This window comes from Pituophis catenifer, unplaced genomic scaffold (genome assembly GCF_029215685.1).
Source record: "Pituophis catenifer annectens isolate HBS135680 unplaced genomic scaffold, rPitCat1.0.hap2 SCAF_3, whole genome shotgun sequence".
In the NCBI taxonomy this organism is placed as follows: domain Eukaryota; kingdom Metazoa; phylum Chordata; class Lepidosauria; order Squamata; family Colubridae; genus Pituophis; species Pituophis catenifer.
In genome coordinates, this window is record NW_027256883.1 from 202,270,455 (window position 1) to 202,290,107 (window position 19,653).

At 38.2% G+C, this 19,653-nt stretch overlaps 1 protein-coding gene across 1 annotated transcript in view; it reads left to right on the top strand.

The window, feature by feature from the left end:
• Positions 1-18,306, top strand: part of EDN3 (endothelin 3) — a 34,402-nt gene extending 16,096 nt beyond the window's left edge. The window contains exons 3-4 of the mRNA XM_070940099.1: positions 17,060-17,230; positions 18,231-18,306. Coding sequence (XP_070796200.1) covers positions 17,060-17,230; positions 18,231-18,306 — 247 coding nt within the window. The remainder of the gene's footprint in view (positions 1-17,059; positions 17,231-18,230) is intronic.
• Positions 18,307-19,653: the final 1,347 nt, after the last annotated feature.

Below are 19,653 nucleotides of genomic sequence, written 5' to 3' on the forward strand. Positions count from 1 at the left end.
TGGAAAAACTACCACATGCCATCTTATTATATATATGCAAATAAAAACCCATCTGCAAATAAACTGAGATTCAATTTTTTAACTAAAATACCTTAAAAAAATGCACTACTCATAGATAACTGACCCTCAAAATTTTTGTATCTTTTGATTTTCATAATTGACTTATCCATGGGTGGCACTTTATTCATGGTATTTGGGCTAAAAATCTGAACGTCTTCTTATTTGTGTATGGGCTTATGTTCAAGTATAAATGGGGAATCCAGGTAGTTTTTAAAAAGAGAATACTTTTAAAAGTATAAGCCCATCCACAGATAAACTGAACCCAATTTTTGGAGACTATTTTGGCATCTAAAATTCAACAAGAATATATGGTATATTTCTTTATTTCTTTGTTGTATTTATATCCTCTTTTTAATTCAGAAGCTCAAAATGGCGTACATAGAATTCCTTTCTCCCTTTTGTTTCCCACGCCAGTCATTTGATAAGTCAGGTTGACAGAGAAAATAAGCTTTTGTATCTTAGAGTAATCTTGAACCTTGGTCTCTCCAACTTTCCAGTGCCAGTTCAACCAAATTCAACCATTAGACAATGCTGTCTTTTAGTCTGAGAAAGCTGACTGGCCCAGGGTCACTCAAGGAGTTTCTGTGCCTGTGAGTCAACTTGAATCTCAGTCTTTCAGGTGCCATTTTAACACCTTAGTCATGACATCCACTTTGTCTGAAGCTCTACATCAATTTGCCTGGAGTCTCTTGGGTTTTGTAGAGCTGAGGTACAATCATCAATCAGGAATTAAGAGCTAGCTACAGAATTTGCCCTTCCCTTCTTCCCCCCTCTGCAAATTTGCATTCCATTCTGTTCTTTTTGCCATGATACTGTACTACCACAGACTTCACAATTCCTACCAATGCAGTCTATTCTATATTTACTTGCCAATGTGAGCAGAAGCCATACAGCCTGAATATACCAGACCTATAGCCCAACACTTACCAAGGGCAACAGGCTTATAATGGAATGCCTCATCACTTATATTGAACAAAGTGTTCTCTGGATCCTGTCTTGTGAAGGGTAGATTTAATCCTGGGTTCTCCCAGTATAGCACCATTTCAACACTGAAACAACCACTACATTGTATTTGCTCTGTATGATTTCCGTGCTTGCAAGTGTTGCTATATTCAAGTCAATCAAGAAGAGGTAAATTCCTTCCTCTTCCATATAGAAACAACTAATCTGTTGAGAATGTAAACTGTCTCTGATTGGAAAGACAGAATATGGAAGTATCTCTTGGAGATTCTATTGGATCATGGATGACAATAATATATAGGAATCTGCTAGGATCTATATATACTACAGGTATATATACTACCAAGCAGCGATTAAAAAAAATAAATTACCTGGTAAGAATCCCCCCATAATTATTTGAATAGATGCGAGTTCTACATTTCACTGAGAAAAATAAAATATGCTATTTCAAAAAAGTAAATGACCAGAGTTGCAGATATATGTAGATATTGTTGCTAAATGGCATAGATATCTTGAAGATTAGTCATTGTTTGGAATGGACTGCTTCCCGGATGTACTTTACATTTTGTAACACATATTCAGCATCTTTTTCTCTCTCTCTCCCTCTTCCTCCCTCCCTCTTCCTCCCTCCCTCACCATATCTCCATCCAGGTTTGTTCTCTTTTCTCTTGTTATGTAGCTACCCTTTTACTTATCTTTCTTATCACCAAGCTATTTTTAAACTTCTCTTTTGCCAAATGACAAGAAGAAGAAGACAATGTGTGTATATGCTTGGGTGTTTCTGTGATTTATTCTTACGAATGAAGCAAATATACATGTCCCAGGATAATGTTGCAGGATCTAATCTCGGTTGGTCACCAGGGCCAGAGGTTTTATCTTTGGAGCTTTCAGACTCCATTTTCAGGGAACTTCTCTCTAGGCGTCTTCTCTCTGGCTAGAAAGAAGTTCCCTGAAGATAGGCTCCAGCATGAGTCCAAAAGCTCGGATAAAAAAAACCTCTCGTCCCAGTGACTGATCCAGACTGGATCCTTGTTTATTCTTACTTGAGAGAATGTTAGTACATGCATGTAGGGGATCAGTTGGCTTTATAAACAGAGCACCTTATTTTTCATGAAATCTTAATTAATTACTTTAGCTAATATTTATATTTTTGTCTTGGTGTTGTCTGTAGCTTCTGGCAGATATAAATATATATATACACAAATATACAAATATACAAGTATGTGTATACCTTTAATGAGGGAAATCTCCAAGACTACTTTCAGCTGGAATTGACACTCTAGAGTTGGGTTGACAAAATTGGGAAAATAAGGATTGCCCAACATGTTTATAATACTTTTTGATTTAGTCTTCCTTTCTGGGAGGGGGGATTATTTTAAATTTAGAGCTTTCTTTCCTTAGTCTAAATTCAGTAACTCAGCATTTTAGTACTGTCAGAAAGGTACTGCCTTTTGACAATGGTAGCTATAGGTTTCTGCCCTTTAGCAACTTTGCTGCAATTCTAATAGGGAATGAACACAGGAACATCATTTGTTGCCATTGCAGGAATAATCAAGTTAGACTTTTAAAATTTCTTCATAGGTCTGCATTCTGTGATTATTTTTGTGATCCTAAAATACAGGTCCTTTAGGGTGAAGCAACATAGAGATCATGTTTCTCCAATTAGTTGCTTGATGTAAAATATAGTACATTTCAGAGTGTCTATACAGTAAACAAGCCCCGTTATGCTCCACCAGTCTCGCTCCTCCCCCGCCCTACCTACCACCCCCCTTTGACAAAGAGACAATGGGGAAGGGCAGCAGCCAGGCTGCTGTTATGGTACCATTGGGATGCAGGGAGCCGTCTTACCTGCCTTGCAGCTCCATCGTGTGTCTCGCTGTTGTCTGCAGGCAAACACGTAGGGTAAAAAAAACCTCGCGAGTTCAATCAAACTTCTCGAACTCACGAGAAGTTTGGTTTTACCCTATGTGTTTGCCTGCAGACAATAGCGAGACATGCGACAGAGCTGCAAGACAGGTAAGACACGCGTCACACGTCTCTCCCGGCCTCTGGCGAGGGGGGCAGAAAGATGGCAAGAGGAGCGAGCCCCGTCTCGCTCCACACGTCTTGCTTCTTCCCTGTCCCACGGGCGAATGCCAAGAACGCTGGGGAGATTCCCATCTTTGGTTGCCCTAGCGAACAACTGACGAATGGCTGTGTTGCGCTGCCAAGCCCTTATTTCGGGGTTCAAAAAATATAAGACAGGGTCTTATTTTTGGGGAAACATGGTACTCTCTCTCTCTCTGTCTCTCTTTCTCCCTCCCTCCCTCCCTCCCTCCCTCCCTCCCTCTCTCTCTTTCATACTAAGGAGACACTTAGCAACAGGGATTAGGCAAACTGTATCCTTGGAAAAATACCGGGTGAGTCTTCACAATAGAATATGATGCCTACATAATTGCAAGTCAATTTTGTGGTGAATTAAGGGTGAGATTAAAAAAAACCCAGTGTTAACTTTATATTGTGCATTTAGTTTAGGAATTTATTGCAACAAGATGATTAATAGTTGTTAGTTTCTTTTTTTTAAAAAAGTCAAGAAGTCAAAATGGGAATTAAAAATATTGGTAGCCAAAACAAAAGGAACATCTGTTGTGAAAGAAAAGGAAATTGCTGTTGTCCAAATGTGAAATTAAACTTTCCTAATTATATCTGGGAAGTTTTTGAACTCTGTAGGATATTATTATAAGCAAATTATTCCAAGATCCTCCTGTGTTGCTGTTGAGGTTTTTTCTTCTTCAGGCAAGGCAGATCATACCGAGTCATTCATTAGAAGCCATACTATACTTATGATGCTATTAGAAGATAACATAATTCATATCAGCATTTTACAAAGGTTGTGACATTATAGCCCACCTCATTTCTATTGTTGCCAATGTAGTAAGGGTAATCGTAAGTGTAGTACATTGGCAACCCAATATCACAAAGGGTATCTAAATAACAGCTGCACAGCTGGCTTCTGCCCAGATTCACAGAAGCTGTAATATTCATTTTAAGTCAATGGGAAGAAATATGGCTCACCCGCTTTCTTCTGAGAGTCTTTAACCAGTTGAATCATAGACTACAAATATTTTTAATGCCAAGATCCCACTGACCTGGTTGAAAAGTGAAAAATACCTGGTCTATTTCCTTAGCTTAGGGCCTAAAAAGTCTTTGGCAGAAGAATTTGTGAGTTGAAAGAGTTTCTGGTGTGATAAATTTCTATGTGGTGTTTTAAATTATATTATAATTTGCTGTTTTATAATGTATAATTTTTTATTATATAATTGCTTTGGTTGGGACCAGAAAAAACATAGCTACTAATTGTAAAATGGGTGGGAAAAGCTTAAATACCATCTTCAAAAGCATTATTCTATCCAACCACAAACCTGATTTTTTGGTTCATCCGTACACCACCTATAATCACTCTGGAATAATTAGTAGCTTGATGGACTTATTGTTAGTGATATGTTTCAGAGTTGGCGAACTCCTGGATTCTAAGCAGAGGGGATTAATTCAGAACCAAGTGGGGTTAAATCTATTGTGTTCCAGTTCTGGTTTTCTATAAAGCTCTAGCTTCAGCATTGCTCCATTTCTCTGGCATCCTAGCAATGTTTGTCAACTTTGGCAACTTAAAGATGTATGGAATTCAATTCCCAAAATTTCCTAGTCATGTCTTTGTATACCAAAGGCTAAATCCCTTTTTGAAAATGAGCTCTAGGGGTTAATAATTATACAAGAATTTTAAATATTTATTAAGGTAAAAGGTAAAGGTATCCAGTAGTGTCCGAATTTAGGGGGCAGTACTCATCTATGTTTCTTAGCCCAGGAGTCAGGATTGTCCAAAGATATTTCTGTGGACATGTGGCCAATATGACTATCTGCCTAGACTCACAGAATAATGTTACCTTCCCACTGAAGTGGTACCTATTTATCTACTCCCATTTGCATGATTTCAAACTGCTAGCTGGGCAGGAGCTGGAGCAGATAATGGGAGCTTACCCTGTTGGGCGGTGCTTAGGTCTCGAACACAGGCTGTCAGCTTTCCAACTGATAAACTCAGCATTTTTAATCACTGAGTCATTGCACCCCCGAATATTTATTACCTATAACAATAAGAGAAAGTTAGAAGAAAAAAGTGGTGGGGGATGGAACAGTTAATTTCTGAAGAGTTGTGATATCAGCTGCTTCTTCCAGCCCAAAATCTCATGCCAGAATTTATTCTCATGGCCCAGATCCCATTCCATAAAGTAACACTCCAGTACGTGGGGGCACTGGCCTTACCGACCCCAGCTTGCTGTTCAAATTACCAGCTCCAGTTCTTTTATTGAAGGTTGTGATTCTGTGAGCCTAGTCAGATAGTCATATTGGCCACATGTCCACAGAAATATCTTCGGAAGGCTTTGTTCTTACTTGGTTTCCAATCAACTCTGCAGAAGAAGACTGCCACCCACCTCCTGACTAGCTTCTGAGATTCTGATTTGCCCTGCACGTTACCTGGACAGATAGGTCAGATGATTTTATTTCAATCCTTGTAATATTTGGGTTTCTTAATCTGGAATTTCCAGATTAAATTCTGGAAATTCTGTCCAGCAGTGCTTTTCAACTTGGTGCTCTCCAGATATCTTGAGTCAGCTTCTATATAATTTCCAGCCATCATAGGTCCATATATTTAGAAATAAATTCAGAAATAACACCAAAGAAGTCTACAGGCTAACCTGGAATGTTTCCTTTCCCTAACCCCCCCCACCCCCCCAAAAAAAAATTAGAAGAAAGCAATGATAAATCATACCCATATTCTTGCCAAGAGAGTAATCAACAGGGATCAAGCTCAACTTCAGGGAGATTTTTAAAAATAAGAAAACTCTTCCATGTATAAACAGTTATAAATTATATGGACATATTTTACTTTTATTGATAATTTGGGTATCGATTAGTTTATAGAAACTGATAGTTAAAGTACCGGTATAACTTTTCTTTGGATTATGGTATACCTGAAATATCTGTGAAGATTCTCAGTCATTCAGATCATAGTTACCTCAAAGGTGCTTTTTCAAAAGGCAACTGAACTGCTTTTCTCTTTCTTCTTCAAGGAAAAAAGCAGTCCAGTTGCCTTTTGAAAAAGCACCTTTGAGATATACCTGAAGGCATTTTTATGCTGAACACTACATATTATCTCCCCATAGTGTTCTGTATTTTTAAATTTCTCATTGTTTTAGATCAGTCCCATACAATATGTGGCCCCAGGTCATATGTAGCCTACCAAGCAACCTTGGATGTCCCCCCAGCTATTTTTTTTTTAAATAACCAATCTACTGCTGCCAAAAAAAGGCACTGCTAAGAAGGATCTGCCTTTCACAGACTCTTCTGTCTTGAAGGATCCTGCCAAGGGTCTTCAATGCCTCCAGCTCTCACTGGCAACACCATCACCGATACCTCACCACTAACTGCCAAATAGCCAATACGCACGCAAGCTGTTCCTTTGTAGCCACCAATTATTTTTAAGGTATTAATTAGTCCCTTTCCTCTCTTTGATTTATGCAGGCCTGTTCTAGATTTCCCTTCTGATGGAAAGAAAGCAAGACCAGGGCTGACACTTCAACTCCATCCATAAAAGAGCTTATAAGAACATTTAGTCCTTTTCTCACAACACACTTCACAATTCTTTTCTGGTACATTAATGGTGTTCCCTTGTGCACAATTTGTGGATGTAATTATGAGTTTATGTTTTCCAATTCATTTGAAATGTTTTCAGTCTCACCAAAGACTGAAATTGCACTTATAACATATTTGGAACATTTCAAGAAAATTAAAGAAAGGGATGTTTCCATCTTCAGGTAGCAATATTTAGTTGCAGGGGTGGAGTTCCATCAGTACACTGATGACACCCAGCTGTACATCTCCACCCCAGGCCACCCCAACGATGCCCTTGAAATGATGTCCCAGTGCCTGGAGGCCGTGCAGGCCTGGATGGGGAGAAACAGGCTCCAACTCAACCCTTCCAAGACCGAGTGGCTGTGGCTTCCGACATCCCAATATAGCCAGCTGGTGCCATCGCTGGCTATTGGGGGTGAATCACTGGCCCCCACGGAAAGGGCTCGCAACTTAGGCGTCCTCCTGGACGCACGGCTGTCTTTAGAAGAGCATATGATGGCCGTGGCCAGGGGGGCTTTTTATCAGGTTCGCCTGATACGTCAGTTGCGTCCCTTTCTGGATCGGGACTCCCTACGCACGGTCACTCAAGCACTCGTCACTTCCCGCCTGGACTACTGCAATGCTCTCTACATGGGGCTCCCCTTGAGGTGCACCCGGAGGCTGCAGTTGGTTCAGAATGCAGCCGTGCGGGGGATTATGGGAGCGACGGGGCGCTCACATATAACACCTCTCCTGCGCGAGCTGCACTGGCTTCCTGTGGTCTTCCAGGTGCGCTTCAAGGTGTTGGTGACCACCTTTAAAGCGCTCCATAGCTTAGGGCCGGGGTATCTGCGAGACCACCTTCTCCTGCCAATAAACCTCCCACTGACCGGTTCGCTCGCACAGAGAGGGCCTCCTCAGGGTGCCGTCGGCCAGACAGTGCCGGCTGGCGAACCCCCAGTGGGAGAGCCTTCTCTGTGGCAGCACCTGCCCTCTGGAATGACCCGCCCCCTGAGATACGCATGATATCAGACCTCTGGACTTTTTGTCGGGCCCTGAAAACACACTTATTCCATCTAGCTGGTCTGGCTTGATCCCATCCTCTCAGTTTTTAATTTGAATTTGGTTTTAATTGGTTTGTTTTAAACTTGGGCCAAAATTATTTAATTATTTTTTTAAATGTTTTTTAAATTTTATATGCTATGTTTTATCTTGGCTGTACACCGCCCTGAGTCCCGCAGGAGAAGGGCGGTATAGAAATAAAATAAAATAAATAAATAAAATAAATAAGCAAGAGAATGATCCTCAACAACCTCTGAATGGACATGTATCCCAAGCCTGCCTCTCAGATCTACCATTTTTTACATGATTTCGAACTGCTAGGTTGGCAGAAACTGGGTCAAGTAATGGGAGCTCACCCTTTTACGTGGCACTAGGAATTTGAACCGCTGAACTGCCAACCTTTCGATCGACAAGCTCAGCATCTTAGCCACTAAGCCACCACATCCCTTATTATCCCCTACTAAGTCACCTTCTGACATCTCTTTGTATGCGTGCACTAGGAACAGGCTCCTCCTGTTCCTCTGCCTCTCTGCTATCTGCCTCTGGAGGCTCCAGAGTCCGCGCATCGCTCCCAGATGGCCCTGGCCCCATCTCTGCGTCCAACGCAGAGCCCTTGTCTGGGCCTTCCCCTGACTCCAGGACTGGCCCATTGTCCTCCCCAGCCTCCTCACTGTCCGACTCTGCTGCCAGCTCCGCAGGCTGCTGGGGGACCACAACATATATATGCTACTATTTTCCCTATTTGTATTTTCTACTTTTTCATTTTATTAATATATTTTATCACTATCCATCATCTCTTAACCTTTTTGGAGTTCCATCATTTGTTGACTTTTTAATCAGCCTTTTATTTCCCCCTCTTGGAATCTTATAACTTTTGTTGTTATTTTTATACCCACTGAATATTTTCTTCGAGTTTCCCTTTGTCTCTTTCTGCTGTATCATTTGAGTACCCATCCATAAATCTTTTCTTTTTTTGAAGAGATTTTTCTTTTTTTCTCTGTTCTATTATAAACTTTTAAGGAATTATCTGTTTGATTCCTATTTATCCTTTCTCGTCATTATCTTTGTCTTCTTGCATCGAATTTTGATTTTTCTCTTCCACTACTTCTAATTTCTCATCTATTTTCTGAATATCATGTTCATCTTTCCCCCCCAGTTGTTGAGAAGCTTCTACACTCATTTCTTTATCTTTAGACAATTCCCCTGTCTCTTTATTGTTCTTTATAGTTACATGCATGCTTTCGAGCATCAAAATTATTTCTTCATATCCCTCTATTATTCCCTGATAATCCATTTTGTAACAATTTAATGAAAATTACTCAATATAACTCTATGGTTCCAACATTGCAATATTTAAAAGCGCCAACAGAGCTTTAGTCAATCCCATAGTTATATCTCCAAATCCCCTAAATGTATAATCTTCAAAGTTCTTTAGTATTTTACAGCCTTTTGGTTTTCCAGTTATTTGTCTTTCCAATTGTCCAAATTTTAAAGTCTTATTTAACTTTTCTTCTTTTTTCTTCTATTACCTTTCTTCTTTTGCCTCATAGAGTGTTCTGTCAAATAGCATTAATAATCCAAATCCTAATTAATCCACTAGGTTTTCTCCAATCTTTCAAATCCACAATCCAATAACCAATTTCAATAGAGTTAGTTATTTGCAATTTAAATTTGCTATTTAGTTCATCTTCAAAATCTTCAAAAAAGAAAAGAAATTCACTAAGTATTTTAAAATATTCAAATTGTGTTCTAAAATAGAATCAAGGTCAGGCTGCCTTCCAGGTGTTGTTTACTTTGTTCTGTTATTGTATTAGACATTCCTCACTTTCATTGAAAGTTCTCACACTATAGTGCTCCTCTTCCTCCAGTAGATGGCTCTCCTACTCCAAATTCCAACATTAAACAGTATGTCAAAAATAACTGATTATCCGATAAGTCCAGGAGGTTTAAAGATATAAGTAAGAAAGACAGTTTCTCCCAAAAATCACCTTTCAGGTTGTTTAAGCTTTTTTCCAGGCTTTCTATATTTTAAAGCTTCCTTTGGGCATTTCTTTTGCCTCTTAATTTTCTTTAGCCTTCTTTGTGTGTTTGATTGCCACTTCCTTAATGCTTGGAGATTATTTTTTGAAATTCTTGTACTTAAATCTTTAGAGTAAGAGTTGGAAGTTATCTTGCCCAGCTTCAGTGGTCTGTCCATGGACCACTCCGTCACAAACCTTATGGGCCTGGTTGTCCCAGCTTGTGACTAGCCAAAAATGCCTGTCATCCCTGCTGCCATTCAGGAGAGCTTTCTTCTGACCTAACGAGGAAATTGCGAGTTCCTTTTGGTCCACAAAGTGCCTCTCTTTTCTTCGCTGCCCCTACAAGGTAGCTTTGACCCCGTAGGGTCTCCCGACAGCAGTTGCCAGCTGGATTTCGTGAGACTCAACAGAGACCGCTATTTTCCAGACGTTCTTGCCGTGACGTCAACCGGAAGTTAAGAATAAATATTCTTAAGCATACACAAAAACAAAATTGAATTAAAAGATGGAGGAAGGAGACCATTATGCAAGGAATAATATATGCTGATTCTATAAATCCCTTAGAGAGGGCTGTAAAGAACTTTAAAGCGGTATATAAGTCTAAGTGCTCTTGTTATTAAAGGAAGATATGGCTGAAGGATTTGACATTCCTTATACTACTTGGAGGACTCTGAATAGGTTGAGAGTTTGAATGGCTAAATGTAAAACCAATATGCTCAAATGGAGTCGCTTAACAAATAACCGCCTATATGAAGAGCCCGGCTCATCTGCTGGTATGTCGGCTACTACCAGAGACATGTACCAATAATGACTTATTTTATGGCCAATGACAAAGCCAAGAAGGTGGCTTAATTCTGACAGTTTAAAGTTTGATCTAGACATAGAAATAGTAGAAGAAGAAGCATTCCTGAAAAATTAGTATTACTAATCTCAGAATGCAGAAACAAGGGCTGAATCTGGGAAACTTATTGAAGTCAGATGGAACTGGAATAGTTTGTCTGGTAAAAAAGTATTAAAGAAAATTAGCAAAACAGATTTACAAATACAAGAATCGGCCTAAGAGGCAATAGTGCAAGACTATTTTGGGAGAATATTTTTTATCATTCTAATTGAACCAAACAATTATTCAATTTTCCAGATAAACCAAAATCCTCAAAAGTCATGGGTGGAAACTAACCAAGGAGAGAAGCAATTTAGAACTAAGGAGTTCCTGACAGTTAGAACAATTAATCAGTGGAACATCTTGCCTCCAGAAGTTGTTCCAACTCTAGAATGCTCCAACGCTAGAAGTTTTTAAGAAGATGTTGGATAACCATTTGACTGAAATGGTGTAGGGTTTCCTGCCTAAGCAGGGGGGTTGGACTAGAAGACTTCCAAGGTCCCTTCCAACTCTGTTATTCTACTTTATTCATAGTAGATTTCTTGGTGATGTCTACTGAAAATGTCACAGATAATTACAACAGCAGTTCATGTATTGGATAGTTTTCCTGAATACAAATATTTTCACATTATGTGAATCTCATAGGAGTACTCTGGTTGAAAAATGTGTTCCAAAATTAAAGTGTTTAATTCCAGTTAAAGTGGAAACTTTTTAATGTATTCTTCCTTTCCTGAAACCTAAACGGGTTTGATCTTCTTGTAAGTATTATTGACATTGTTTTGGTTTGATTCCTTTCCAAAATATTGGCAGAATTATGGTACATTTAACTAAAACTCTTTGTAACTAAATGGGGAGGGGTATGCATATTTGCTTGCCCTTTTAAACCACTAATTAATGTAACATTTTATTTTTTCATATAATTTCCACACGGACATAGAGATTGAATTCAAACAATGTCTTGCTAATTGTTGCTTTTGTTTAAAAGAGGAGAAGAAGCATAACTTTGGCTAAACAAAATATGAACAACATGTTGTTTACCAGACAAGACTTGTGTATATGGTCCTGATTCTAATTTATCATTGAGCTTTGGAATTTAATATTCTTTTTAGGAGTTACAGAATAAATGACAGATCTGCTCAATTTACATTGCTGATTGAAATCACAGTTTGTAAGCAATATTGCACAATTTATTTTACCAGATTGCAGTCTGATGCACAAACATGATTTTATGGTAATTAAAAATTAATGAATATGTTGCAGCATAAACAATGTGGATTATAATTGATTTTATAAAATATTTTAAGTTTTATCTTAACTAGGGAGTATGTACTATTTACATTCCCATTGAAATGGAATAGGTATATAAACAGTGTGGTCCCATAAAAAAGAAACATAGGAGATGCAGACAATTATTTTTTGATAATGATTACTTATGGAGTTGGCTTTGACACAGGCATTCTTATAAGGGTGAACTGATTAAAGCCTGTAGTAAAAGTCTTTGTTTAATCCACAATAACAGAAATGAATTACTTGATGAATTCCTCCTCATGTTTACATGATAAAAAGGACCTTTGTGGGTTTTTTTACTCAGAAACTAAGCACCCTTTCCATCACATCATATCACAGGGAATTCAGCCGCCCTGGGTCTTCGGAGAGGGGTGGCATATAAATTGAATGAATGAATGAATGAATGAATGAATAAATAAATAAAACATTCTTTCACTGTTGTTTTGGTATTGCCATTTCTAATGTCAAATGTATTCTTTTCTTTTCTTATTTTCTTTTCTTTTGTTATTATTTTATTTCAAACATGGCCAGATTGTTTGGTGTATAGTACTGATAATTCAATGCATCCTGTCCTGCTTATTCCTAAAGTGGCATGCAGTCTTTTTTTTTACTGGAAGCCCTGAAAGTGAGTTGTGCCAGCTGCCATAATTTCCAATGGTGATAGTCACTATGGTTGAGGCATTAAAGGACATCAGATTCAAGAAGGTGACCACATAACATTGTATCCCGAAGTTCCTAAGTTTAGCCTCCCTATTCTCTTGTTAAATATATAGCATAATTGAAACAAATTAAAATTGTATCAGGAAAGATTAGATGGAGCTAGCTAGATATGCTTTGGCATAAGGCAGTGTTTGCTAACTTAAATGTTAACTAGGCCAATGTCTGCACAATTTAAGATTTTGTTTAGTTTCCATATGTCACTTGGTTAGCTGTTTTTAATGGTTGTGTTGGCTGTTTATTTGATCAACTCTTGAGATCAATAGCTGGCAAATATAGATTACAAAACAAAACCCAAAATTCCAAACTCTCAAAGTTATATCTTGTGTAGTTCAATTTGTTCTGAACTGAATATGTCTCATATTGTTGTCATTATATGTCAAACATATCCCTTTACACTCATATTCATATGTAGTCTGTTGCATAATGTTTTAATTTTTTGCCATGCTTATTCTTTTCTCCTTTAGTAAAAACATATTTTAATAAATTATAGAGGGAAGAGAGTTGAATACATGTAGACTCTTAACTACCCACACAGCAAAATGTGATGCTAGTTTATTTGGATTTAATGCACTGCAATGCTTAATTACTTTGATAGCCTTAATTTCTGCCAACGGTGGATGTTATCCCATTTCTAGAGTAATTTAATCCATGTTCTCCCAGTCATGAAGTCTTATAAGGTGGTATGTAGGAGGCCGAGAACTCTGGAACTAAATCACTGCATGCATCAGAAACACAGTGATTACAAGGTTTCACACAGTTTTTGAATTAATTAAGGACTAAACTGGCTTTATAAACAAATGCTATCCTTCTAAAGAACTATGGAATGCACTTATTGATAGTTGAAGTTTCTCTTTTCCTCTGTTCCCATAGTAAATATTGGGAGTCCCTGTGGATTTTACTCAGCTAGTTGTTGCTGACTATAGGGGATAGTGCTTATCTCTGTTTCAAGGCCTTGGGCCAGCACTGTCCGAAGACATTTCCATGGTCATGTAGCCAGCATGACATCATGGAGCTTTGTTACCTTCCCACCAAAATATTACCTATTTATCTACATGCATTTGTATGCTTTTGAACTGCTAGGTTGTCAGGAGCTAGGGTGAGGATGGGAGCTCATTCCATCATATGGAGCTCAGGTCAGCCAACAAGCCCAGCTCTCAGGCCTGGAAGCCATTTTTTGCATTGGGCCACATCAGAGGTGGTATTCAGCAGGTTCTGACCAGTTCTGGAGAACCGGTAGCGGAAATTTTGAGTAGTTCGGATAACTGGGCTTGGTGGCTCAGCAGACTGATAGCATTGTGATTAACACCAGCTGTCTGCAATTACTGTAAGTTTGAATCTCACCAGGCTCAAGGTTGACTCAGCCTTCCATCCTTTCTAAGGTAGGTAAAATGAGGACCCAGTTTGTGGGGGAAATAAGCTGACTTTGTATAAATATACAAAAGTATGAAGGTATTGCTTAACGCATTGTAAGCCGCCCTGAGTCTCCGGAGAAGAGCGGCATATAAATCAAATTTAAATAAATAAATAAATAAAATAAATAAACTGGTAAGTACCACCTCCATTTATTCTCTGCCTCCCGAGTCCCAGCTAATTGGGACGAAATGGGGATTTTACAGTATCCTTCCCCTGCCATACCCACCAAGCCATGCCACACCCACCAAGCCATGCCCACAGAACCTATAGTAAAAATTTTTGAATTCTACCACTGGCCACATGTCCATCACATGGTCCCCAGCATCTTAACTCCTGAGCCATTACAGTGCCTCTATTCCCATAGAGGAACTACTATATTCCAATAGAAATTGGTCATGTTTTTGCTTGCTGAAATTAGTTTGCTAGGGTGGGGATGGAACGAATATGTTTCCTGAAAAACTTTACAGCAAACAAGCTACTATCAATTTCTTTATTTCTTCGGATTCCTGTTTGCTGTATTTCAAATGTGTCAGGTAGTCAATTCTGTTCTTTGAGAGATCTAGAATAAACTAGGTTAGAATAGAATAGAATAGAATTTTTTATTGGCCAAATGTGATTGGACACACAAGGAATTTGTCTATGCTCTCAGTGTACATAAAAGAAAAGATACTTTCATCAAGAATCATAAACATACAACACTTAATGATAGTCATAAGGTACAAATAAGCAATCAGGAAACAATATCAATATAAATTGTAAGGATACAAGCAACAAAATTACAGACATACAGTCATAAGTGGAAGGAGATGGGTGGTGGGAACGATGAGAAGACTAATAGTAGTGCAGACTTAATAAATAGTTTGACAATGTTGAGGGAATTATTTGTTTAGCAGAGTGATGGCATTCGGGAAAAAACTGTTCTTGTGTCTAGTTGTTCTGTGTGCAGTGCTCTATAGTGTCGTTTTGAGGGTAGGAGTTGAAACAGTTTATGTCCAGGATGCGAGGGGTCTGTAAATATTTTCACAGCCCTTTTTTTGACTCGTGCAGTATACAGGTCCTCAATGGAAGGCAGGTTGGTAGCAATTGTTTTTTCTGCAGTTCTAATTATTCTCTGAAGTCTATGTCTGTCTTGTTGGGTTGCAGAACCAAATCAGACAGTTATAGAGGTGCAGATGACAGACTCAATAATTCCTCTGTAGAACTGGATCAGCAGCTCCTTCGGCAGTTTGAGCTTTCTGAGTTGGTGCAGAAAGAACATTCTTTCTTGTGCTTTTTTGATGACGTTTTTGATGTTAGCTGTCCATTTTAGATCTTGCGATATGGTAGAACCTAGAAATTTGAAAGTCTCTACTGTTGATACTGTGTTGTCTAGTATTGTGAGAAGTAGAAATATGGAAGGGTTTCTCCTAAAGTCTACCACCATTTCTATGGTTTTGAGTGTGTTCAGTTCCAGATTGTTCCGGTCACACCACGAGGCTAGTTGTTCAACCACCTGTCTGTATGCGGATTCATCATTGTCTCGAATGAGACCGATCACTGTTGTGTCATCTGTGAACTTCAGTAGTTTAACAGATGGATCATTAGAGATGCAGTCATTGGTATATAGAGAGAAGAGAAGTGGGGAGAGCACACAGCCTTGTGGGGCCCCTGTGCTAATTGTACAGATATCTGATGTGATTCTGCTTAGCTTCACCTGCTGTTTCCTGTTTGTTAGAAAGCTTATGATCCACTTGCAAGTGCGTTCAGGTACCTGTAGCTGGTTTAGCTTAGTTAGAAGTGTGTCTGGAATGATGGTATTGAATGCTGAACTAAAGTCTACAAAGAGGACCCTTGCATAGGTCTTTGGAGATTCAAGATGTTATAGGATGTAGTGTAGAGCCATATTAACAGCATCATCTGTTGATCTATTTGCTCAGTATGCAAATTGCAAGGGGTCTAACAGCGGATCCGTGATGGTTTTCAAGTGGGACAGCTCTAGCCTTTCAAAGGTTTTCATGACTACAGATGTTAGAGCAACTGGTCTGTAGTCGTTCAGTTCCTTGATGGTGGGCTGCTTCGGCACTGGGATGATAGTAGAGCATTTGAAGCAAGAAGGAACATAGCACATCTTTAGCAATTTATTGAAGATATGGGTGAAAATGGGGGCCAATTGGTCAGCACAGACTTTTAAGCAAGAAGGAGTTATATTCTACTGTTAAGTACTTAGTCCTACCTCAATAATTAAAGTTTGAAGTTTTGTCATTATTTGATGCATCTAAAATTCCATGAGAACTTTAGGTGATTCAATTTCTTAAATTCTAAAAGGAATAAAATAAAATAAAATTATGTTGAAAAATTTTAATTCTGTATGAGCTGACAGAGATTGGTTCAGGATTTTACATTTCTTTTCACCCCCCATGTCTCAAAATAACATTGAATCAGAGACATTTCTGCTTTTTGGAAAACAAAGAAAAGAAAGAGGTTTATCATCTTTTTCAAAATTAAACTCTACTACATTTTCAGATGGTTGGTTTGGATCACATAAATTAGAAGTGACTTATTGCTGCTAAGTGAATGTAATGGGAGAAGGCATCTTCCAGAGTTTATATGTGATTTTTTTTTTCCCCCCTGGGCACCCCACTTGAAAACTGATAAGACTGCACATGTGCTTGAGGTCTGGAATGTCTATTGCCTAAGATGACAGGTTGGCAATTAGTAAGTAACTTATATCTCTCTGTTTTCCAGCATACCTGACATAGAAATTCTGCCATGAGACATGCTGAACTTGGGTTCAAGTAGAAGGACCTTCTTGTAAAGGTTCCTTTCCCTTCTCTTTAAATGTCAAAATATAGGTGAACATTATTAAGTTTCTCACTCATTTTTGCCATGGATTTTAATTTGGTTTGGAGAAGAATTTCCAGATTTTTCTACTGCTGTTCCCACCAGAGCTCCTATCCCTCATTCACTTACTCATAGGAGAAATTATAAGAATAATTTTGAAATGTGATGATATTTCTGCATCTTGTTACAGGAAAACTGTTCCATATGGGTTGGCTAATTACAGGGGAAATTTCCGGGTCAAAAGGTCCACAGAGCAGCTCCACAAGAACTTGCATTCAGCAGAAAGATCTCCATCACGCTGCTCTTGCACAGATCAACGTGACAAGTTGTGCATGCAGTTTTGCACATGGAGTGTCCAATGGTAAGATATCTTGATATTTCAAAGAAATAACACATGGCTTAGAAGAATGAAAAGAGATTTCCACCTCTTGCCCCTTAATATTAGAAACCTGATTTATTCAAGGAAAGTAATTAAGAAACAAATGAATGTTTTCAAATACTACATTAGAGATTGAGGCTTTTTATTTCATCATTTTTGTATATTGAGAGAGAGATCACAGTGACAAACACAACTAGATAATTTAAAAGAAGTTATTAAAATTCATTTTTATTTATTAAACAGCTTTATGTAGCCACTCAACTCACACTGACTCCACTGTGGCAAAAATGCCACCCAAATATGTGTAAGCGCATCTGTTAAAAACTGGAAAACATGGCAAGGTATATACCTTTTCCAGATCCAGTTACATCAGAAATATCTTTCTGATGCAGAAATTATTCAGAATTATTCTGTTGCAATGTTCATCTGAATACAGTACCTTCCCATCTATTTAAGATGGGAAAGCACTAGTTGTGCTGGAGGAACACAGATGATTGGCACAACTTGTGTGATGATGAAAATTCCCATACATGCTACCCTACAGCATAGGATCATGGAAGGCGCTCCCACATGGATGAATGCCCACTTAAGAAGGGCTTAGGTGGATTTTAAATGCTGTGAAAGATTTGTAGACAATTGTCTATTGGTGTGTGTGGTTTCTTTGGAAGCTGAAGTTGGAAGACTCAGTTTAAATAATGACATTGATTTAATTTGAAAATGCAATACAACAGAAACATGTATATTCCTGCGTAAAAGTCCACTGACTTTTCAAATTGATTGGAAGAGATAGATCAATTGTCTGAAAGGCTGCTTCAAGCATATCAAAGTTTTGAGTCGAAGTTTCACCCATCCTAATGCTTATTTTTCTGCATCCCTTCTTACATTTATCTCACCTTTCAAGACATTTTTTACATAAGCTACAGTATCTTCCAATAGTGAATAAAAGCATATATTTTTTTAAAAAAAACCTTCTCCTCCCCAGCAGTCATCTGAAGCCAATGAATCACCCAGCAGGAAGACCTCTCCTTCAAGAAGAAAAGCGTGTTCTTACCCAGTAACTTGGAAAAATTCCACTGGTTTGAACTGGAGAGGTATGATCTGTGTTAATTATGAGAACATGTGGTAGTGTGAGGAATCATGAGATGAAATTATGAATCATGGTTTAATGATATATCTTTTTGTTGCTTTAAGGGTTACTTTCTGAGTCTTCGGAAAGGGGCGGCATATATATTGAATTAAATTGAAATTGAAATTGAAATTTCAGAAAGATGCTTTGCTCCCTTTCTGAAGTACCCTTCTGAGAGATTTGTTCAACTCTGCGATAGTATTTGTTCATCCCTACATCCAGCCAACATTGTAAACTAAAAAAGCAGTGTCCCAATTTTGAGGAATAAAATGACTGCTATCTTGTGCATAGGTATCTGGGAGTATACTCTACTGTGGGATTTTTCTTCTGAGCACTAACATGATACAGGAACCTTCTTGGAGAACCCTGAACTCTCTTTCAAGATCTCAAAGGATTTTGAGATTTTTTTCTTTAAAAGAAGACCTAGGAGGGAACAAGAGAACAAAAAGATTACCCTTTGTGGAAGGCTCTATAATCTCATTCTCTTGTTATGTTCTGCTTTACTTTTGAGAATCAATGTATGAATGTTTTAAAGGAGGCAGTAGAATATCTTCTGTTGGGCTTGAATATGTATCCTTGTACTGATTTTTTAAAAACTTATCTCATACATTTGATTCTTGCAGGAACATCCCTAATATCCATAATATTCTAAAGTTTTGTGCTTAATAATAAATAATCTCAAGAGAGTTTCCTACAGTACTACACAACATTTCTTTCAGTTGTAGGACATGGCCAAAGGAAAAATGGAATGGATTTATATCAGAAATTTCTTCTGCTGCTGCCCTATAAGACTTCTGAGAATCCAAATGGAGAAGTTCATATTGATCTCTAGGGCAGGATTGTACAACAGTGTTCATTCTGAGAATGTACTCAATTATTGTCTAATGGGTTGGATCTGCACTCTAGGAAGTGAATGAGTCAGAAAAAAAATGGGTGGAACCAGGTCTAAAAACATAATTGTAATTAAGAGAAAACAAAATGAATTAAATACAGTTAAGCTGATGCTGTCCTATGCATTTCATCATTTACTAAAGTATTTACATTCAATATTTTAAATTACTCTTCAGTAATAGAAATCACAGTTCAGTTGCAGCATTTGGAAGGGTTCCAGGGGTACCCTTTAGACCTCTAGCGGCTTTTAAAGTTTTAGGCTCTATACCTCTTCTCTAGGAGGTAGAAATTCTCTTCACACCAGACATGACACTTTTGTAAAGCAGGGGTAGTTGGGAAAAAAAGCAATGAAAATTTAAAATGGATTTTTTTCAAGTGCTATTTTGAT